Below are 23,591 nucleotides of genomic sequence, written 5' to 3'. Positions count from 1 at the left end.
GAGAGAGCAGTTGTAGAAATTGTAGGATCGCAGTTATTTCTTGAGTACTGTTGTTTCCCTACACAATGGTTGCCAGTATTTCAAGGCCTTTGCCAAAGACTAAATACATGGTCAAAGCATGAAGCCCTGTATTCAGAGAGCCTAGCGTCCCTGTGTCTGGCTCCACAGGCAGTGCTTTCTCATCCCCAGTGACACAGGCATCTCCCTCGGGGTGGCTCATTCTTTAAGAGGCTCCTTCTGAATGTCTTCACTTCCCCCCTCCCCAATTCTTGGCCAGTCCTCCAAATGGGATTGTTAAGTACTTTAATTTTGCATAGGCAGTGGGTGGTATTAGGAGAGGCAAAGGTGGTTATTTTCATGGATAGGCACAGAAAAGAGGCCAGGTGGTAGAGTGGTGAGTAGATTGAGTCAGGAATCAAAAAACCTAAGTTCCAACACCATTTTGTAATTTGATCTTGATCCAGTTAACCTTTATAGGGTTTAGTTGACTCATCAAATGGGAGTAATTATTCCAGCCTTGCTTACATCACAGATCTCTGTGAGGTTCGGATGGGATAATATCTGTGAAAGTGATCTGAAAGAGATAAAAAAAAGAATGCTTTGTATTTGTCCACTTTTTTGTGTGGTTAAATGGCACCATTGGCCATGCTCTGGGAAACTGTTCTGTTGGAATTAATCACCCTCCCTCTCCCAGTTACAGGGAGCTGTAAAAGCCCTAGGCCGATTGCCCCCTTGCTCCTAAAATATTTCTCCCTAATCTTAAAGCTGTTCCTTATCCCAGTGAAAAAGCCATGTGTGGAATCTTAGGGTCACACTGTGAGGAAATGCCCCTGCATTCTTGCAGAAAGAACTAGTTTCCTTCTTTTTCAAGTTCCTGACAGTTGCCCTTGGCCTGAGCCATCAAATAGAAGACCACATTGTTGTTTTTCTTCTTGTCATTTAAAGACGCATCAACATTGGCTTGAGATTCCAAGCAGAAATCCCTGAACTCCAAGATATCTCTGCCCTGGCCCAGGACACACACAAGGCCACACTGGTATGGAAGCCCTGGCCAGAACTAGAAAACCATGACCTCCAGCAAAGAGGTATTGGCATATGGGAAGAGCTGGGTGGGAGAGGTTTGATTCTCTCACTGAGATCACTGGCTCTGGGATTAGTGTGTTTTCCATTACACTGAGCTCTCTCTAATGCATTGGCTTCTCCTTATTCCCAACAGTGGAGAATCTTCTGAATTTGTGCTGTTCCAGTGCATTGCCAGGTGGAGGGACCAATTCTGAATTTGCTTTGCACTCTCTGTTTGAGGCCAAAGGTGATGTGATGGTAAGGAACCATGAAAAAGAGGCTTTACAAATTCCTGAAGAGTATTTTCCCAAGTTTCAATATTGTCTCATGTACCATACAACCAATTTGTAATGACCAATCGGCGCATGATGACCAATCAGCACGCCTCCCTATTCCTTCTCTCGGTGAGTAGGTCAGGATGTTAAAGTCTGTAGAAAAAAATCTCCAATTGGATTTCTGTTTCCACGTCTGTTCCTAAAGTTAGAACAGTGGGTACAACTGTCCTAGGACATTAGAATTTCTTTTCCATATCTTGCATTTCACATCAGAAAACTGAGTCTCCAGTGATGGAGGTAGAAGGCTTTACTGAAGCAGAAGTTGGTCTAAAATAGCCTATCATACTCTGCTGATTCTTCTTCCCTACTATGGAAATCAGCCAAAGTTTGATGTTTATAGAACTCTTTTCTCCTCTAACCAAAATAAAGTGTTTACTGTTCACCAACTGGTTCCATTCTTCCACTTTTAACACAGTTCTGCAGATGTTCCCAAACCCATGCCTTGGTGCTGTCTTCCCAAAATCAGAGCTAACAGTTGACCTGCTCAACCTGGACTTCCTTTTTCTTTTTTTTTTTTTTTAAGATGGAGTCTCGCTCTATCACCCAGGCTGGAGTGCAATGGCATGATCTCGGCTCACCGCAATCTCTGCCCCCTGGGTTCAAGCGATTCTCCCTCCTCAGCCTTCCTAGTAGCTGGGATTACTGGTGCATGCCACCATGCCTGGCTAGTTTTTGTATTTTCAGTAGAGATGGGGTTTCATCATGTTGGCCAGGCTGGTCTCGAACTCCTGACCTCAGGTGATCCTCCCACCTTGGCCTCCCAAAGTGCTGGGATTACAGGCATGGGCCACCGCACCCAGCCTCATCCTGGACTTCTGACCAGATCACTCAATCACTAACCTCTGTTTCCCTTTTATATAAATACATGGTAGTATATCTAGGTTCCTGCATTTTGATTTTATGAAAATGTGAAAATAAATGTCCCAATACTATGATACCCTTCAAGTATTTCCTAGAATGCTGGAGAACTGTCCTTAACCCTTTGAGATCAGTGTGGCAGTGTAGCACTTCTCAAACTTTTAATGTGCGTACACATCACCTGGGGAATCTTGTTAAAAATGCAGATTCTGATTCAGAGGCTTGGGAGTAGGGCCCAGGTTCTGCCTTTCTGACCAGCTCCCAGGTGGGGGACGTACTCCTGTTCTATGGACCACACTTAGAGTAGCAAGATTCTAGGCCCTGCTCTGCCCCGAAACTATCTGCTGTTCAACTCTGCCTGCGGCATCTTTTAAAAAGCTACCAAGGCTGATTTGAAACAGTTTATTTAGCTAGGCTCTCTGGAAGGATGGTGTGTGTGTAGTACAGTTATTACTGATGCAGCTGTTTCTATTCAGCTGTAATGAAACACGATTTTTCTATAAAACAGTTACAGATCACCCACTCATTTCCTCGGAACCTTTGCCCAGAGACTCAGCCTCCAGTCAGAGGAGGCCCCACTCATCTCTGGGGCTGGTGGGATTTTACCAAGGAAGAGTCAGGTCTTTCTGTTTTCCTGTGACATGAAAAACTGGCTTCAGGCATGGATGGAGAGGGTATTAGAATGAGAGTCTTACTTGCTGAACAGACATGAAACCCTAGTTAGGGTAGTCTCCCTCTGGGTTTCCTTCCAGTGCCCCCGCCCCTGGCCTCCACAGTGCTAACCACTTTTCCCCTTTGGGTAGATGATCTCCGTAGGACACATAGACCAGTTACTGACTCTTGCCTTTTCTCTCCCTTGGGTCTGCAGGTTGCTCTGGAAATGCTGCTACTGCGGAAGCCTGTCAGGTTAAAATGTCATCCTTTAGCAAATTACCACTATGCCGGTAGGTTGCCAGGAGCCCTGTACCCTGTTGCCTCCTGACAGCGGGCTGCTTGCATGTTCGGTTGTGTCACTTTCTAGCAATGGATAACACCGGTTCTGTCCTAATCACCACTTGTGATCTCAAGGCCTCCTAGGGCAGAGCTATGTCTGTTGCTTTGGCTCTGTTGGCATTTGTCTGTTGGCATAAGCTCCTGCCTCTTGTGGGTGTGCCAAGACCTGGGTGATAGTGGACAGTGCCTGCACGTGTGGCAAGGAGAGCAGTGCATGAGACAAGAGAGAGCCACAGAAGGTACAATCAGCAGCCCCCTGGTTTTGGAATCAGTAGCCATGGGTTTAGATTCTACTGCACCCCTTGGCCAAGTCCCATGGTCTTCTGCAGCCTTGGTTTTCTCACCTGTAAAATGAGACTTGTATTCCATCCCTTGTAGTGTTTTTGTGAGATTAGAGATGGTATATGTAGCCCAATGCCTGACACATCCTAGTAGCATTTATTACTCATGTATCCAACAATTATTTTTTGAACACTTACTGTGTATTAGGGACTTGCTAAACACTGAGGTGCATCAGTGACTATGACAGACATGGGCAGAGTCCTACGTTGTGCAGCTCAGAGGCTCTGAGGAGGAGGCAGTTATTAAATAATGGATCACACTGACAGGAAAGTCTTCATACACGCAGGGTTTTGTATGTGAATTAATGACAATACCACAATAAGAGGGAAGTAGAAGACACCTTTGAGATTTAAATGGACTGAGAATTGTGAAGAGTGAAGGAAATAGGTCGGAGAGCCTAAGAAGTGACCAGTGACACTGAGGTCAACATTTTCATTTCCATGTACTAACTGTTCCTTCTGAGGGTCTCCACGAACCTAAGTTGGTTCTTTATTTTGGAGGGGGCTGAATTTTCAGTGCCTCTTGATTTTTGATCACTTGAGGGTTTCTTTGGTGCTCTGGGCAGACCCTGCCTAGGCAGGTGCCAAATATGTGGGCTTGGGGAGCTAGCTATACATTTTGCAATCTTTAGTCCGGGCAGCCCAGTGAGGGCTTCTTTACAAATATTGGCTTGCTTTCTCCACCAACATTTGCCTCACCTACTGTGCTCCTCCTCTTTCATGAACGAGCCTTCCTGCCTGTCATCACAAGGTAGACCTCAAAGCCCCTCTTCCAAGCACAGTAAGCCCAAGATGTCTGCCTGTAGGTCATTCCTGGAACTAGGCCAGTACAGAGTGGACGCATGGAATAAGAAGTTCATCACTTCTCCGGTGGCCTAAAGGAGCCAGCTTCTTAATATTTTCTCCATCATTTCCTGCTTGGTGTCTGTCCCAAGTGTGGGTAAAAAGATGTAGGAGTTCTCCCTAATCTGCCATGGAAACAGCTCAGTCCTCTCTCTTAATTTCCAGCATCATCTGCTGCCCATTGAACCCTGAGAGGCTGTCCAGCCTCCTGGAGCCTATCTCAAGCTTCTTTGCATGATGGTGGGACAGTGGGTTGGCTAAAAGGAGCTTCCCAACCATGTGCTGTGAGATACTGCTGCCCTCAGCCCTCAGAGTGGCTGGGGTCGCCAGAGCCTCTGGGCTGGTTAGCTCCAGCTGTGAGCAGCTTCATCTGGGATACAGCTCTCCTCTGGTTCTTCCAAGTGTACCAAACAAGTATCATTTTATGTGTATCATGAGATTAAAAAGGTCAGAAAGCTATGTACTAGGAGCGCCACACACCCCAGTCAAAACAAAATAAAAACACTAAAATATTACCAAAAACTTTGAAACAAGAAGGCCCTAAACTCTGCAACAATTAATTGATCTCTTGAGGTTAGGGGTTTCTAGCTAATCCCTTGCCTGTCCCCTGTCCCCTTCTCCAGCAGGCAGACCAGGAAAGACTCTGCTGTTTTCTGGAATCATTTCAATCCTTGGAGGCAAAAGAGGTAGAGCTAAGCTGTGAAGGGTTGATGTCTCCAAGAGAAGCGTACTCACCTATGTTTGCCAGTCACTTGCCTTCTCCAGGAACTGATGATAGACTGGGACCCAGAGAATCTTCTAGAAGTATGAGCAAAAAGGGCAGAGGTCACTGGTCTCTAAAGTCTGACCCAAAACCATCTCCTTAACAGTTTCCTTCTAAGCCACAGGAGAAGCAGCAGAGTCTTCCCCATCACATGCCCCAGCCGCCACCTCCTTCCCCCACTGCTGAACCCCCTCATTTGCTTCCTAAGTGTCAGTGAATCCCATCTCCATGGCCCCATTCTGCTTTGGCCTTTGTGTTGAGCCCTGTTGGGTTGCTCCCCAGTACTGACTGCCTGTTGGCTTAATTGCCACCTTGCTGGGACCCTATCTTCTGGATCTCCTTTGGTTCCTGACTCTGTGGCTGTGGCCAGTGTCACCCGTCCTGAGTCCCAGCCCCGAATTTGCTCTCCAGGCTCCTAGTTATCTGGAGAGGGAGTTCAGGTCTCCCAAGCCTGCCTGAGCCTGTCCATGTCAGGGAGGGAGGCTGTAAGTTTGGGGAGAAAGACAAAGACACAGGCCTATGAAAATAACTTCCTTACTTTACTCATTATCTTCCCTTTCCCACCCACTCCAAGCCATTCATTAAGAAAAGGAAAAAGTGGCCAGTGCTGGGACCCAGGAGGGATGTGCTATGGGGGAAGGACCGATGTGGTGGGCAACTCGCCCAGATCTAAGGGCTGCTTGCCAAGGCCACATGAACCCTGTACAGGATCCTCAGAGGAAGGTGCTGTTGTGGTGGCTCCTGGCGCTCAACCCACACCACGATGCACAGTCCAGCCCTCTGTTGCTCTCAGCACCCTCACACCCATGTGTGGTTAGCAGTTGTGTGCAGTGGTTCCCAATTAGCACTTGGGTTGGGAAGGGCCAAGCATGGGGGAGTCAGGGTGGAGAGGAAGCCTGGTTGTGATTATATGGATTGCAGCATGCTTGATTTTTTTTCATTGAACTAGTCATTCCTGCAGATGGGTGAAGAGTGGAGGGGTGTTAGAACTGACCCTGGCTTCTTGGCAAGTGTTCAGCAGAGGCTACTTATTGGCCCTCAGCACAGCCCAAACACCTGTTTAGTCCTGAAACCCTGACCTGAGTTGTGGAGATGGAGGAGACCTGGAGGAAATACTCATTCCATTGGAGAGGACTTGTCTCTTCTGCCTTGGAAGCTGCCCCAGTTAGATGAGGAGACAGAATTACGTACTCAAGAGAGTAATTTGCAAGAAGCACAGCTGTGATTTCATTTTCCAGGCATCCTTAGCCTGTGTCTCTAGACAGTGGTCCCCTCAAGGGCAGGACTGAGTTAATACTCTTTTACCTTGCCTAACACAGCACTGGTTTAAATTAAAAAAAAAAAAAAAAAAAAAAATTGCCTAGTGGACAAGCTCAAATTCTGGATTCAGTTTGAGGCTTCCAACCCCCCCCCTTTTATCCACAGAGAAAACTTTGGTGTAATAGCCTGCTTCACCCTGCACCCCCCAAAAAATTACTCACCCTTCACCCACTATTGAAAACCCTGTGTGGAAATGAAAATCTGGTATAAAAACAGTTCTCCTTTTTCTACAATGAACATGTCTGTCTTGTGTAACTTCAAAACATCATCAATGGGTCCAGGAACGGTGGCTCATGCCTGTAATCCCAGCGCTTTGGGAGGCCAAGGCGGGCAGATCACTTAAGCTCAGGAGTTCGAGACCAGCCTGGCAAACATGGTGAAACCCCATCTGTACTAAAAATACAAAAATTATCCAGACATAGTGGTGCATACCTGTAATTCCAGCTACTTGGGTGGATGAGCAAAAGAGTTGCCTGAACCCAAGAGGCGTAGGCTATAGTGAGCTGAGATCACGCCACTGCACTCCAGCCTGGGCGACAGAGTGAGACCCTGTCTCAAAAAAAAAACAAAAGAAGAAAAAGAGAAGAAAAAAGTTATAATAGAAGTTTTAAGAAAGACAGAAAGGCCCTCTAAAAGATACTGTGTCCAAACTTTCTCTCACCCCACCATGTCTCTTTTTAATTGCCTGGGTTCACTGTCGATTGCCCCCAAATTAGCCACAGTCCAGAGCCTGTTTCCCAGCAACCGAAGGTCAGAACAGTTTTCCTCTGGATACTGTTCCAGCACCGGTTTCATCCAGTTAATTAGGTTCTTTGTAATTAGCCTTAATCATCTTGTTAGGGGCTCCTGCTGGTAATAGCCCAATAGCCAGGAATTCCCAGGTAGAACAAATGAGTGTGGGGGAACTCTCAACCCACGAACCCTGTGTGCATGCTGAGTGGGCAGCAGGGATCCTAGAGAGAAGGGAGGGTGTGGGGGGTAGTTGAAGGATAGGGGAGGATTTGAGGCAACCCCCTGCCTCGGTTTTGTATTTTATCCTGGACTTTGTCCAAGATGCAGGATCCAAGAAGGGCCGGCTTAGAGAACCTTGTCTAAGAATGAGGAACGTGTCCCTGTCAGACTCCAGGAAAGAGAGACATCTGAGCCTTTCCTTAACTTCGGATTACAGAGAGATTTTGGAGGCAGGAAGGAGAAGACTATGGATATAATAAGCAGCCAGCAGTGAGACTGTGGATAAGAAATACACAGAACAAGAAACAGGTGGTGTTGGATGCCACTGTCCACATATCAGCAGGGGTGGCATACGTCTCATAGCCCTGGGCTGATTTGGAATCTGCTCTCCAAGTGGCCAGTGAAGGTTCAAAACATGTATCGAACACTTATGACCAAACCTGTCAGTCACAGGGTGACTGCCACCATCCCTATGTCATGTGGAGAAACTGAGACTCAGAGAAGTTAAGTAGGCTTGCCTGGGATCACAGAAGGAGTAAGTGGCAGAACCAGGTTCACAACCTAAGGTGACTAAAATCACCCTTTTTATCACAGTTCAGTGATATTATTTGGGGAAAACACATTCATATGTTATTTATCTGTCCAAGGCTTTAGCCTGGGAATTCAATCCAAGAGCCCAGGGATGGACTCTCAGCCTCAGTGGGCAATCTTGTGATCAGGAAGCCAGCTCTAGTGTGAGAATGGATTTGTTTCCCAGCCAAGCCTCTGTCCCTCAATTTGTGGACACCCTGTTGAGCAGACACTAACACATGCACACACAGAGCACTGTCATTTGCACCAAAGCACAAAGCCTAGGACTATGCAGAAGAGCCACCTCTTACTCTCTTAAGACCGTGCTCCCTGACCCAGCCCTGTATCCCTTGGAATGGGAGAGTGACATAGAGGGGCAGGGAGAACACGCAGCCCACTCCATCTCAGGATGAGTTGTACAGAATGCACACTCCAGAATCAGGAAGCCACCAAATCCTATGACAGAGCAGCAGTCTTAAAAACCACCAGGAGTCAGCTGGGAGAAGGTCTCCTTCCCCCACGAGGTTTGGGGATCCCTCCTAACAGATGGGCCAGGAAGTTACTTCACCTGTGGAGTTGCATCTGGCAAACAATTTGGAAACATGAAGGGACATGCTTCTCAGAAATCGACAGGCCTGGGAACTGAACACTGCTTTGGGGGCCAGAAATCAGGTAATGAGCCTGGCAGGTAGAAAAAAGTATATTCACTGCAGAGACTGGCTGAGAAGGCTGGATGGCCCTGTTAGTGTCTTGTCATGTCTCAGAGCTGCACTCTAACTTAGGAAACTGATGGTCTGGTTGAGGTTGGAAAGAATTATCATTAATCTAGTTGAGGGTTTCATCAGCAAAATGTCCCGATACCCCACCGGAGATGCAGCTGAGGGCCACACAGATTCTGGACCTGCAGCAGGGCCGCAGAGCAACCTCTGTGTAAGCTTGCGTGAGTCAGCTGGTATGACAGACCGCCATTGTGGTCTTCCTTCCATCATTATCTTTCTGACTCCTCTTACCCGTTTGCTGTTTTGGTGGATACCTAAAAGGAACCATGATTGTTGTTTGGTTGTTGAGCTGAATTGTTGGTTATTCCTTTCTGTGGTCCTCTTTCTGCCTCTGTTCCTGGGTAAGGGGACCCCAAGGCTTTGAATGTTGGACAGAATTTGAAGAATGGTGATGGAAGTGCTATAGAGCCTCAAATCCCACCAACCCCTGTGCTCACATGCACTCCAGCAAGGAATCTCCAAACCCCCAGCCCCGCTGAGGCTCCCTGTTACTGTGGTCTGCACGGTCAGAGCTGTCCAGCCCTCTGGAACCCATGGAAGATGACTCCCTTCTGCTGAGGATTCATGGGAAAGCTGCTTTCCTTCTAGAAGTAAAGAGATAAGTTTGCAGCTGGGCACAGTGGCACACGTCTGTAATCCCAGCACTTTGGGAAGCTGAGGCAAGCGAATCACTTGAGGTCAGGAGCTCAAGACCAGTCTGGCCAACTTGGTGAATCCCCATCTCTGCTAAAAATACAAAAATTAGCCAGGTGTGGTGGCACGCACCTGTAATCTCAGCTACTCAGGAGGCTGAGGCAAAAGAATCACTTGAACCCAAGAGGCAGAGGTTGCAGTGAGCCGAGATCTCGCCACTGCACTCCAGCCTGGGTGACAGAGCAAGACTCCATCTCCAAAAAAAAAAAAAAAAAAGATAAGTTTGCAAACCAAATAAATTGGGTGGTGGCCTTACTTTTGTAGATGTTTGACCCCGCCCAGCTGTGGAGAGCATATTCTGAGTCTGGAGCCAAAGCTCCTGACTTGAGGACCCATCAAAGAGCTGCACAAGGAAGTTGTTTATTTCAGAAATGTGAGTTTATGTCACTGAGCCATATATTCTCCTAAGGACCCTAGGCTCCCCACCTGTGGTCTAAGGAGGCCCTGCCTGCCCACAGCATTTTTGCCCGATTCACTTATTTTGGCCAAACCCTACAAAGAAAGAGGCGGTTAGGGTTTCCTGTACTGCAGCCCCATCAGTTGACCATAGCAAAATGGAAACCTTGGACTCGCCCGGAATGGGAGGAAAGATATTATGATTTGGAGTACTAGTGTACCCCACTAATGAAGTATAGTGAGGTAGGGTACTAGTGCACCCCACTAATGAAGTCTAGAGAAGTGTAGTGAGGTCAAAGCCTTGGCCGAATACCATCCAAAGAATCAGAGATGTGGAGAATTCAGCAGGCCAGAAGAACAAGACTGAGTTTTCTCTGAACCAGCCATAGTGGTGGAAGCTTCCCTAGAGCCTCCAGAAATAGGAGTCCCCTTAGAAGTAGGCCTTATTTCTTGCCCCAAACAAGCCAGTCAATTTTATATTATTATCTGCATATCCTGCTTTCTTTCATGGAGGAAAAAGACATAAATATCAGGTTTAGTCAGTAAGGAAGATGCACCAGCCCAGCAGTGAAGCCTCTCCCTTTTCGGTCAGCAAATCTGTCAAGAACTGGCTCCACTCACCTCTCCAGCCTCATCTGCTTCTGCTGGAACCTTATACTTGAACCAGATTAGATTACTAGTCGTTCTTTGAAAACCTCCATTTCCTCATCTGTCGAATGGGCTCATCATCCTAACAGTCTTACAGGATTGTTAGTAGAACCTAATGATGAGTAACTGAAGTACTTAGAATCTGCCACATAGTAAGCACTTAGAAATGTTAAGCTATTTTTCCTAGCACAGCATCTTGCTTGTAATATACACCTAATAAATAACTGTTGAATGAACAACTGAAGTGCATGACTTCACTCTTGCCTCTGACTTTACACATCCTGCTTCCTCTCACCAGAATACCCTTCCATCTCCTTATTGTCTGACTTGCTTCTATGTGACCTTTAAAACTCAACTCACGTTTTCTCTAGCTGGAAGTCCTGGCTGCCCTGGCCCTAATCTGAGTGTGGTGTTTCTCCTTTGTGCCCCATTGGCGCCTCGCCTTTACCTGAATAATTGCAGTTACCACCCTGAACGTCATGGCCTACTTGTTTGTCTCCCCAGTAGATTGTGAGCATCTTGAGGGTGGAGGGTGAATCCAGCCACACCCTGAAGGGTACTTGCTACATGAATGCTTGCACTTGTGAATATGATAATTACATTAAAACTACCTAAAATTTGTTGAATGCTCATTGTTTCCCAGTGATGATGCTGGACACTTTTTGTGCATTATCTTCTTTAACTTTCACAAAAATCCTAATCAGTGGAGGCAATTACAGTTATTCCCATTTGTAGGTAACAAAACAGGCTTAGGATAAGTAACTTGCCAAGGTCAAGGCCATAGCTGGGACTTGAACCCAGGTGTCAGAGCTGCTAACCATTATATCACACTATCTTTTTGTTCAAATGGGAGTTTGATATGTATTATATCACTTGCTCTGTAGTTGTATTTTGTAACTTAACTAAATGAACCAGCAACTAAAAGCAGGGGGAACTGTGAGCTGTTCTTACGAGGTTTGTGTTTTGTTGTAGGTTCGGACAAGTGGACCTCCCTAGAAAGAAAACTGTTTAACAAAGCACTAGCCACTTACAGCAAAGACTTTATTTTTGTACAGAAGATGGTAAGCGTGATTTTTCCCATTGCCCCCTTGAAATTAAATTTGGGAAATTGTACACAAAAATATTTAGAAATATTTGGATACTGGTTTAAGATACTTACAAAAAGGATGTCTTCCACACTCGCTGGTGAGGATGGTAGTGGATATAGGGGTGGTATGGCCCCAGTGTTAGGACTGTGGCAGGGAGAGGACAGGGGAAAGAAGGCATAGATTATCTGGAGATTGCAGTGGTACGGGGTTATTTTCTATCTTAATAAAAATGTGTAATTCATAATTCTGTCAGAATAACTAGAACTCAGGCTCCTGGTCCACAATTTACATAATTTATTTTATTTTATTTCATTTTATTTTATTTTATTTTTTTATTTTATTTTTCCAAGACAGTTTCACTCTCTCACCCAAGTTGGAGTGCAGTGGCGTGATCTTGACTCACTGCAGCCTCCACCTCCCGGGTTCAAGCGATTCTCTTGCCTCAGCCTCTAGAGTAACTGGGATTACAGGCACGCACCACCATGCCTGGCTAATTTTTGTATTTTTAGTAGAGACGGGGTTTTACCATGTTGGCCAGGCTGGTGTTGAACTCCTAACCTCAAGTGATCCACCTCCCTCAGCCTCCCAAAGCACTGGGATTACCGGCATGAGCTAGCATGCCTGGCCATACATAATTTACATATATTTGACAGATCTACCATATTTCTGACAGAATTTTCTGGGGAAAGGAGAATATGTGGCCTCCCTCTACCCAGTAGCACAGTTTCTGGTGTTGAACTCCTATTTTTAATGACAGTAATAATAAAAATACCTTGCATATACAGCATTCTAAAGCAAAATAAAACTTTCACATAGATGAAATAGCACTTTATACAACAGATAAACTTATTGACTTTATTGGCTGAGAGATGGGTTAGTGTAAAAAATTAAAATCATTCAAAGAGTGTTTCAACAAACTGATGGACGATGGAGCCATATTGTGTTAAAGCCATTTAAGGCTGTTCAAGTACACAGAGAACAGGGCCGCAGGTAACAGCACCCACTGGCCCCTGGCTGAGACAGATGGTCCTCGGAGGTGTCCTAGGGTGGCATGTCTCCTGTTGTCAGTCTAGGGCCTTGCCTGGGCAAGTGTGAGAAGCAGGAGGACTTTGTCTCTGACTTGCCTCCACCTCCATGTCTGCATTTACTCCTGCCTTGCCCTTGGTGGCCGCCATGCCTTTGCTGCCCTGTGTGCCCAGCAGCTCTCATGCTTCATCTTTCTTGAGTCACCCTCCCCCCCAGGACTGGCCTGGCATAGACCTCAATCCTTTAGGCCCCACACTTGCGACTGATGATGGATTCGTGTATCGAGCTTACCAGGCAACATGGGTTTTAACCCAGGGCTCTCTGGGACAGACACTATCTTCACTCCCTCAGGTGATTCTAGTGTGGAAATTCCAGGTGTCAGGGGGATGAGAGGGGGGCAACTTTGAGGAGACAGGACTTGGTGCCCCTCTCATCTCACCATGTAGGTGGCCTTGTTCCCACCCTCAAGGGTAAGGCCAGCCTTTAATCTGCCTCCAGCAAACCCACATTATTACACCTCACCTGATCATACAGCATATGAACTAAACAAAGGAATGTTTCTGCCTTAAGATGCATAGACCTTTGCCTGTTTGGGGTTAAATAGGGCAAGGCCCATTTCCTGCAAAACCTAAGCTCTGTCATCATAACTTTTGCCTTATATTCCTATTCCATTAGTAAGGAACATTTCTCATAAGCATATTTTGAAGGTCGAGTTAGAGACATTCAAGCATATTAAATGATAAAGCAGCTGCTTTATGGGTTAAAAAATTGAGTAAGTCTGTAAGGACTGATCTGAAAAAATCTCCAAGCTATATTGAGAAAAAAATCAAGTTGCAAAGCAGTATTTATAGTGTGCTACCTTTTGTGAGGAAAGATGGTGGGGGAAGGAATATATTTTTGTGTGTGTTGGTACATGCATTAGAAAATTCTGGAGGCCAGGCACAGTGGCTCACGCCTGTAATCCCAGCACTTTGGGAGGCCAAGGCAGGCAGATCACCTGAGGTCGGGAGTTCGAGACCAGCCTGACCAACATGTAGAAACCCCGTCTCTACTAAAAATACAAAATTAACTGGGCGTGGTGGCGCATGCCTGTAATCCCAGCTACTCAGGAGGCTGAGGCAGGAGAATCGCTTGAACCCAGGAGGTGGAGGTTGCAGTGAGCTGAGATCGCGCCGTTGCACTCCAGCCTGGGCAACAAGAGTGAAACTCCATCTCAAAAAAAGAAAAAAATTCTGGAATGGGTGTTGTGACTCAATGCCTGTAATGCCAGCAATGTGGGAGGCCCAGGCAGGAGGATCACCTGAGGTCAGGAGTTTGAGACTAGCCTGGCCAAGATGGTGAAACCCCATCTCTGCTAAAAATAGAAAAAAATGAGCCAGGTGTGGTGGCGGGTGCCTGTAATCCCAGCTACTCGGAAGCTAAGGCAGGAGAATTGCTTGAATCTCGGAGGTGGAGGTTGCAGTGAGCCAAGGTGGTGCCACTGCACTCCAGCCTGGGCGACAGAGCAAGACTCCATCTGAAAAAAAAAAAGGCCAGGCGCAGTGGCTCACGCCTGTAATCCCAGCACTTTGGGAGGCCGAGGCAGGCAGATCACGAGGTCAGGAGATCAAGACCATCCTGGCTAACACAGTGAAACCCCGTCTCTACTAAAAATACAAACATTAGCCGGGCATGGTGGCGGACGCCTGTAGTCCCAGCTACTCGGGAGGCTGAGGCAGGAGAATGGCGTGAACCTGGGAGGCAGAGGTTGCAGTAAGCCGAGATCTCGCCACTGCACTCCAGCCTGGGCGACAGAGCAAGACTCCGTCTCAAAAAAAAAAAAAATCTGGAATGGTACCCAAAGAAATTTTTTTTTTTATTATACTTTAAGTTTTAGGGTACATGTGCACAATGTGCAGGTTAGTTACATATGTATACATGTGCCATGCTGGTGTGCTGCACCCATTAACTCATCATTTAGCATTAGGTATGTCTCCTAATGCTATCCCTCCCGCCTTCCCCCACCCCACAAGTACCCAAAGAAATTAATGCAAGGGGCTACCTGTGTTGCAGGGTGAGGGGTAAGGACAGGCGTGGGAAGGAGGCCTTTCACTGTGTACATTTTTTTCTTGAACTGTAAAAACTTGTTTATTACCCTATTACAAAATTAAATATTCAAAAATGCTTGCTACCTTTGCTCTCTGCCCATTGCTGGAGCTAACCTTGAGCTCGCTTTCCCGGCAGGTGAAGTCCAAGACGGTGGCTCAGTGCGTGGAGTACTACTACACGTGGAAAAAGATCATGCGGCTGGGGCGGAAACACCGGACACGCCTGGCGGAAATCATCGATGATTGTGTGGTGAGTGAAGCTGCTAAGTTGTTGCTTGTGCTGGCACAGCTCCCACCCCAGGCCCAGGTTAGTAAGTAGCTGGTGTTTGGTTTGGCTTTGCTGCCAAGATAGCCAGAGGAAGGAGGTGACAACAGCCCAGCTCTCCTGCAGGATTCAGGACCTGCCGTCCTGAGTAGGTTTAGAGGAAAGGCATCCATAGGTTTGGGCTGTAGCTCAGTGTTCAGAAACAGAGGTGAGGGCTGGTGCCCGCTTCAAGGCAGCTAGGAGCCGGAAGAGTTAAACCAAGGATGGTCCCAGCCTTGGGTTTGTTGGTTTATGATTGGGTGGTGTCCTGACCCCCTGGAATATTCTTTTCTGATCTTTCTGTGTCAAGATGCTACTGACCTGAGCCCATAATGTGCCTCAGAAAGGGTCCCTGAGATTTTGCCACAGTCTATAAAGCATGAGCAAGAGGAGCTTTGACCTCTAGGTAGTGCCAGGAACCCTCCATCATTGAGGAACTAATTCGCTGCATGTAGATGATTCTAATCCTTACATCACCATTATCCCTGGTATTGATTTCCTTCATTAGCAGACAGTCCACCGTCAACTGCACATTAAGTATGTACCAAAGACACAAGAAGACCTAACTAGTCTCTGAACCCTGTATGTGTGGCTTTGATGATTACTATCACTTGTGATCCTTGCAATTAACTCTCCACCCTGCATCCATAGCCATGGGAAATCTCCTTTTCACACTCTGTGGAAAACATTACCTACCGTATATGTGTATATAAAAATTATGTCTTACATTACTAAACTCTAGCTTGTGTCACCATCAGTGGAAGTATTGGGAATTCATGAATTATGTAAATATTTGAAATTATATTTTCATTCCCAATTGTGCCCCAGTTGTAAGGGTTAGCACATGCATGTGTGTTATTTTCTATAACAGACAGTGAAATAGCAGTTTTCATGTGCCAGGCATTGTGTTAGGGACTTTATAAATAATGGCTCATTTAATCCAATGTAATTCATTTAATACCAATTCTATGCGGTAGGAAACTGAAGCACAGAGCTTATGCAAATTGGCCATAGTCACGCAGCTGCTGAGTGTGTTGTTGAGCCTGATTCCCTTGTGTAGTTAAGAGCAGTCAGATGCAAATTTTCTTTTGTTTGTTTGAGACAGGGTCTCACTTTGTCGCCCAGGCTAGAGTGCAGTGGCATGATCATAGCTCACTACAGCCTCAACTTCCTGGGCTCAAGCAATCCTCTCACCTCAGCCACCTGAGTAACTGGGACTACAGGCACACACCACAACGCCCCACTCATATTTTAATTTTTTGTAGAGACAACGTCTCACTGTGTTGCCCAGGCTGATCTCAGACTCCTGAGTTTAAGCAATCCTCCTGCCTTGGCTTCCCAAAGTGCTGGGATTACAGGCTCACCCCTGTAATCTCAGGCCATTGCACCTGGCCGCACATTTTCTTAAAGAAGTATAAAAAATTTGGACTTGGCCAGGCACGGTGGCTCAAGCCTGTAATCCCAGCAGTTTGGGAGGCCAAGGCAGGCAGATCACCTGAGGTCAGGAGTTGGAGACCAGCCTGGCTAACATGGTGAAACCCATTTCTAATAAAAATACAAAAAATTAGCCAGGCGTGGTGGCACACACCTGTAACCCCAGCTACCCGGGAGGCTGAGGCAGGAGGATCGCTTGAACCCGGGAGGCAGAAGTTGCGGTGAGCCAAGATCGCACCATTGCACTCCAGCTTGGGCAACAAGAGCGAAACTCCATCTGAAAAAAAAAAAATGTTGGACTCATTAATGCTTCAAAGCCTATGCTTCTAACTAATAATTGATCCTAGCTATGAAATATACATACATAAATACATTTATATTTGAGCCCAAATATCAGAGAAAATAGAAATCTGTAGAATAGAATGGTATTGCCATTTTTTCAATCAGAGATGGCAGTATTCTACATTCAGGATTTCTTGTGACCAGGGCTTTTGTTTGACTCATTTAAGTAGTGATGTATGATATCAGAATAGTCTTTTGCTCGTTTGTGGCCTAATGTTTTAAAAAACATGTGATCGCCCAGGCACTGTGGCTCACACCTGTAATCCCAGCACTTTGGGAGGCCAAGGTAGGCGAATCACTTGGTCAGAAGATCGAGACCACACTGGCCAACATGGTGGAACCCCATCTCTACTAAAAAATTAACTGGACGTGGTAGTGCACACCTGTAGTCCCCACTACTCAGGAGGCTGAGGCAGGAAAATTGCCTGAACCCGGGAGGCGGAGGTTGCAGTGAGCAGAGATTGCGCCACCATACTGCAGCCTGGGCAACAGAGTGAGACTACATCTCAAAAAAAAAAATAACCAGTATGATCTCCTCCAGTTCAGTCAACTAAAAGCAGTTGAATCCCACAATGTAAACAGCAATGTGTATGTAGTGCTGTAGGTAACCCGGGATGTTAAATGGCCCCTCCCTCCTCTCCCCCCACCACACAGAACATATGTCCTTGTTGGGAAAATGTAACACATGTAAGTGGAAATACACCATGAACCCCAAGAGTGTTTAAAAGCAGTATGCAATGAGATCCAGAAAGTCTTAGATGCAGCCTTAAGGACTCTTTCACCCAATTTCACCATTTTACAGGCAGAAAGTTGAGACCCAGAGAGAGAAGAAGGGGCTTGCCCCAGGTCACACAGAGCATTGCTTTCCAAATGAGTAGAAGAGACAGTAAACAAGGAAGCACAAAGATTCCTAGCCTTGAAGACTTAGGCTTTGCTCCTAGGCTTGCTGGCCTGTAAAATGGCCAGATGATTTAAATGATTTAGAAAGTCCCTTCCAATTCTGGAATGTTCTGGGCTCTGTCAGTGCCGTGTTTTGGAAGAGGGGCAAAATCAGAGAATATGGTCTTCTAAGGTAAATTGGTGTATCTTAGGCTTGGGTGTTATCAAGTGCCTAGGACAGTGCCTGGCATAATCTGGTCACTCAATAAATGTTTGTTAAATGAATGAGTGAATATTTTTCGAAGATAGGAGTTGCTCTGATTCATAAACATTCCTTCTGTGAATTCACTGGAGGGAGATGGAATGAACAAGGGGATGCTGAGCAGAGGAGTGACACTAACAAAAATGTTTCCACACAAGGCAGAGGCACCGTCTTGGACTGCCTGGGCTTTGAGGATGGGTAGGAAGGCCCAGGCCAGTGTGAAGCTTCAGATTAAGGAGGAGAGGGTAAGAGGGTGCCCGAGGGGCCACACCCTCTTGGGTTTATTCACCAGGAACCAGTATTAGGCTGGGCCAGGAGTGTCCACACCCTCATTACTTGTGAGCTTAGGGAGAGCAAAAGGCTTATGTGCAGAGATGACTCAGGCCCACAAAAAAAAACAAGAAAATCTTGATTAAAGGCCAATATGGCAGCTCACAGCTCCTTTGTGGGCACTGTGTGCACAGTCAGCCTTCTAAGCATAGTTTGCCAAGTGGATATGAAAAATTGGGATCATGGGGATCCTGGGGAGGGTGCGCCTGGGGAGGGTGTGCAAGGCACAGTCCTAGGATGTGGTCCTACTCTTTGTCCTCGGGGCCTGCCTGGGACACCAGGGATAGCTCTCCTGATCATGTATCTTCAATGTTTCACTAAAGGGCGGGTGACCGTGTCCTTCCAGATGGAACATGAAGGAACATGCTCAGTTGGTTCAGGGATTATTGAGGACTTGAGAGGGGAAAAGAAGGAGGTTTGAAAGGAATGATTGCCCTTTAGCTAAGTAGCCGGGAGGTCAACAGAGCACAGCTGCTCACTCAGGAGGGGCAGTGTGACTGGAAGCAGAGGCAGGGAGCCAAGATGGGTTCTGTTAATGAGGTGAGAGGAGAAGGTGCTGGCCACACCTTCCTGTCCCCTGCCTGTGCTCATGCTCCCCGACTCAGGCCAAATATATGGGGCTGGCTGTGACCAAAATTTAGCACAATTCAGGAAACCAACTGAGGCAGTTAACTGACTGTGGAAAACAGCAATCAGGGCTCCAAGGGCAAAGGTAGAACTCACCATGATGTCAGCACAGTTACCTACAGCACAGTCCATTGATGAGGGCCTTGGGAAACATCCTCCTTCCCTTTGACATTTCAAAGCAGCTGGTTCCAATAATATTGAGAGGTTTAGGATCTCTAAGCCATTTACAGATGGACAAACATGCACCTGTGGACATTTGCAGCCAGACCAAGGAGTGAAGAAGGTTGAGGTTTTGGAATAAGATAGGCCAGGTTTTGAATCTCAGTTCAACTTTTTTACCAGCTGTGTGACCTTGAGAAACTTATTTATTGGGTCAATTTCCTCATTTGTTTAAAAATGAAAAAATGTTACAGTGTTATGAGAACTAGAATTGTGTGTGTGTGTGTGTGTGTGTGTGTGAAATGCATGATTCTCAGCAGGCATTCAATATTGTCATCGTCATCATTATTATTAGTGACTAACACACAAATTTGTGTCTTGAGCAGATTTGGGTTGTTGAGCATTTGTATTCTGACTTACCAATTTCTCATAATATGAATTCCATTTGCATGCTTGAGAAATAAAAATATCCTCCTCAAGAAACTCTTATTGTGGACACTTGAGGGTCTGCGCACCATGTTAAATGTATAGCTTCCTCCCCACCCCCATATTTGCCCGCCTTCTAATTTTGGAATATACTAAGTGTTTTGTTTCACAGTATATCATAAAATGACCAACTTGTTGTTAAAAAGTTCTACTGTTAAGATTTTTGTTCTTGTATTTTTGTATCTCTTAGTCACTTTGGTGAGCCATATGGCTTGATGATAAATCATTTTGTGATTTATAGATTGCCAGTTGAAATAACACCTATCTAAATTCCTGAGACATACATAATCATGGTACAGTGTAATTTATAATTTTGTGGCTATATGGAACATTTCTTCTAAGAATGTTTAAGCCAAACAATGGCATTGTGAGAAAATTGTCATTATAACAAATACCATGAAACAAATGGCATTGTCATTTGTTGTATGTAATTATTTTTAAATGCCAAACTGTAGGCCATGGGCTACTTAATGTTTGAGACCACAAAGTCCCAGTTTGACATAACATGGTTTTACCTGAAACTCTTTGAGATGAAAAGATGGTGGAGTCTTACAGGAATAAGACCACCTAAGTGAAATCAACCTGTATATTCTATACTAGTAAGAGGCTGGCTGCTTAGATCATAAACCACTTTGTCAAATGTACTAGGCCTACATCAGTGTTCACTGAGGTCTTCTAACAAATGTGATCATTGCTAATTAATCCTGTTTACCAATGGAAACTGAAGCCATTTCTTAAATACACCCTGTTCATACTACATCGCAAGTATACATGTATGTGATATTAAGGACAATACTGAAACAGTGAGGAGCTACTAAATGCCACATACATACTGGCATTGTCTCCCTCTCTCACACACACACCCCAAATCCAAACTGCAGAGAGGAAGCTTATGTTTTCTGGGTCCTAGGTTAAGAAATCTTTATCCTTCTTGGAAAGTCTTGCTTCTGGGCTTTAAGAATCATAGGCTCCCCAGACTTACATCACTGTCAGGGGTAGAGTAGACTGGAGCCCACGTGCATTAAGTGATGAGTTATGCAGAGAGCCTGGCAGAGACAAATGAACTGCCAGGTCAGGGGCAGCTGGACATGCCTTTTCCTTCCTCGTTTATAAAACGAGAGGTCTGTTTACAGCCTATTCAGTGGCATAGTAAATGTGAAAGCACTTTGTAAACTGTAAAATAAAAGCTGAAATGAGGCTGATTGGTCCTCAGCCCTTTTGGGGCCTGCAGGAGCCGTCACCCCTCACCCCTACCCTGGGAAGGATGGAGAGAGCAGAATAAAGTAGTTAAGCAAGGGGAGAATGAGAGCCTCCTGGATCCCTGCCCTTCCATCCCAGCACACCCAGGGCACCCACTCCAAGCTATGCCAGTAACTTACTATTCTGTTAACCTTGAGGAGGGCAGGGACCTTCTGCTTAATTCTCCACATGGCTGCTGTTCTGAAGTGGGGAGAGGGGCCATAGAAGCAGAGGAGATCATTTATTCATAGGAAGTTTTTCTTGTTCTTTTTCATTAAATGCCTCTGGTAGGAGAAAATGACTAAATAGAAACATTGAATACACTGCTTTTTCTAAGCCCATGGTCAGAGACAAAAGGAAAAGCACATGACAAATAAAAGGGAATCTCCCCTTCCATTTTCTCTCCTTTCACTCTATTTTCTGACAAGACCAGAGTGGAGCGCCCCTTGAGTCACGTGCTCTCTGCACACCGCAGGTCAAATCCGGCATCTTGCATGGTGTGTTATAAAGCCTCTAAAACAAATCAGCACAGGTCCTTCTTTAGTTTCTCTCCAAGGGGGATTCCACGGTATTGTTATTGCTGGAAAACCCTCTTCACCGCTGTGAGGAGACAGAGCTACTTACAGGCAGGACGCAGCCTGAGTTTTAGTCATTTTAAGATCTGATGGTCTCGAACAAGGCGGGGAATCCTTGCATGTAGAAATTGCTCCTCTCTGCCTCACCATATTTTTATATAAGTGATGAGGGGTCCCAAAGTGGGGCAGGGGACTTACTTCCTTGACCTCAAAGTCCTAAGCATCCGGAGACCAACCTTTTGAGGACCACGCCTAACAGGCTTTGTCCACCATTCCTTATGCAGAAAGAAAGGAACACAGCGCCAGCATCCAGCCCCTCTCTCCTCTGTTGATCTGTGAGTTCTGTTCATCACTAAGAATGCCATTTGGGGATTTTCCCCTCTTGCTTTTATTACCTTAACACTAGACAAGTGAAGAAGAAGAAGAGTTAGAGGAGGAGGAGGAGGACCCGGAAGAAGATAGGAAATCCACAAAAGAAGAGGAGAGTGAAGTGCCGAAGTCCCCGGAGCCACCACCCGTCCCAGTCCTGGCTCCCACGGAGGGGCCGCCCCTGCAGGCCCTGGGCCAGCCCTCAGGCTCCTTCATCTGTGAAATGCCCAACTGTGGGGCTGTAAGTGTGTCTGTGTCGTCTGGGGATCTGGGACAAGCGAGAGCCATATAGCTGTGCCTGGCTTTAAGAGATGATGTATTTTCGAGAGTGCTCTTCCAACAATCACAGTTTGGCAAAGGGTGTTCCATGTTGCCACTGTTTTCTTCTTCATTTGGCCAACAGGTATTTACAGAGTGTGTTTTCTGTGTCAAGCACAATGCTGCGTGTTGGAGAACACAGAGAAGGCCCCCATGCCCAGGAGTGTGTGATTCCAAGCTCTGCAGTGAGCATGGCCTCCTGGAGCCTCTGCACTCCCCTGGACTGTGTGTCACACAAGCTTGTGCCCTGTCAACATGCATTTAAATGTACTAGGAGAGCCTGCTGACAAAGGTCATCCTTTTATGACATAATTACTTGCCCTACCTCCTGCAATTTTAGCTATTTAGAAGGTTTTGCATTTCACATTTCATAAAGTGTTACTAATTGAAATGTCACTAATTTAAAATTGAGAACACTGTTACAAAGATTTAACTAAAGTTTATCTTTGTACTCTATGGTGGAGAAAAAAAGATTTACTAAAAGTAAATTGATCATATAAACAGGCTAAAAGGGGGTGTGTGTAAATACAGAGGCTAGTACTTTTCAAGAATATTAGAAGTATAATTTAGCTAAAATAAAACAAGTTCGCCATTTAGTCATTCTTAGCACTAAAGAAAGACCTTACAGTATCTGTGCTGGCCTTGTCTAAGGCTCCATGTTTATTTTAAAGGATATTTTTAAAGGTTATTTCTCAATCTGCCACTGGTCCCCCACTAGTCTGAATTGGTGAGCTTTTTCCAAATCAGGTTTCTTAAGGCCAGGCACACCTGTAATAGGCAAGTTCTAGGGGGATACCCCTCCAAATAATGTTGCCCCTTCCAGAGGAAGCCCATTTTCCTCAAGTCAGTGTGCTTGTCTTTGTTTGTACATGATATAGGACAGTGCTGTTCTCCAGAGTGTACTGAATGCTGCTTATTAAGCCTGTCACTTAGATGGAGAAAGCAACAGTCTTTAAAATATTTAGATCCTAAAGCAGAAATTCATTTGATTTGCATTTAAGAAAAAATGAAAATTAAAAAAAAAAGATATATACATTTTGTATTCACTTTGAAGAGAACAGAAGAGATTGCTGGCTTGTTTTCCATCTTTGATGTTTAATGACCTGGCCATTTTGTATAGAGTGTTCAGTGCAGCATGATTACGATAATGACTTTAAGTGATGGTATTTCTTGGTGAATTTGTTCAGAAATTAGATGCCTCCTCAAATCATAGCTCTATGTACGGTAAGTTGTGTACCAAATGGGAAGTTATCTTTTACTTTTTCCCATCAAATGCTCAGCAAGGTAGATATTTTTCCTTTCCAATTTTTCTGTACATAAGAAAAAAGATATTTTTTAATGACTTTTAAAAATCACAGTGGAAAAAGCATGCTGGTTTTATTTTATTCCTTGCCTAACGATGGAGGCTTTGGTTGCTAAGTCAGCAATAGGTTTTTCCTATGTGAGAAAATAAACAGAGCTTGGCCAGGCGTGGTGGCTCACACCTGTAATCCCAGTACTTTGGGAGGCCGAGG

At 45.6% G+C, this 23,591-nt stretch overlaps 1 protein-coding gene across 26 annotated transcripts in view; it reads left to right on the top strand.

Moving 5' to 3' along the window:
* TRERF1 (transcriptional regulating factor 1) overlaps positions 1-23,591 on the top strand; it is a 224,535-nt gene that overhangs the window by 191,269 nt on the left and 9,675 nt on the right. For all 26 annotated transcript variants that reach the window (XM_054557501.2, XM_054557499.2, XM_063724789.1 and 23 more), the window contains 6 exons: positions 946-1,085; positions 1,217-1,320; positions 3,124-3,199; positions 11,525-11,613; positions 14,890-15,003; positions 21,797-22,000. In XM_054557501.2, the coding sequence (XP_054413476.1) occupies positions 946-1,085; positions 1,217-1,320; positions 3,124-3,199; positions 11,525-11,613; positions 14,890-15,003; positions 21,797-22,000 (727 nt within the window). The remainder of the gene's footprint in view (positions 1-945; positions 1,086-1,216; positions 1,321-3,123; positions 3,200-11,524; positions 11,614-14,889; positions 15,004-21,796; positions 22,001-23,591) is intronic.

This window comes from Pongo abelii, chromosome 5 (assembly GCF_028885655.2).
Source record: "Pongo abelii isolate AG06213 chromosome 5, NHGRI_mPonAbe1-v2.0_pri, whole genome shotgun sequence".
Lineage (NCBI taxonomy): Eukaryota > Metazoa > Chordata > Mammalia > Primates > Hominidae > Pongo > Pongo abelii.
The sequence above is the reverse complement of the archived record's forward strand: the minus strand, read 5'-3'. Positions and strand labels throughout refer to the sequence as shown.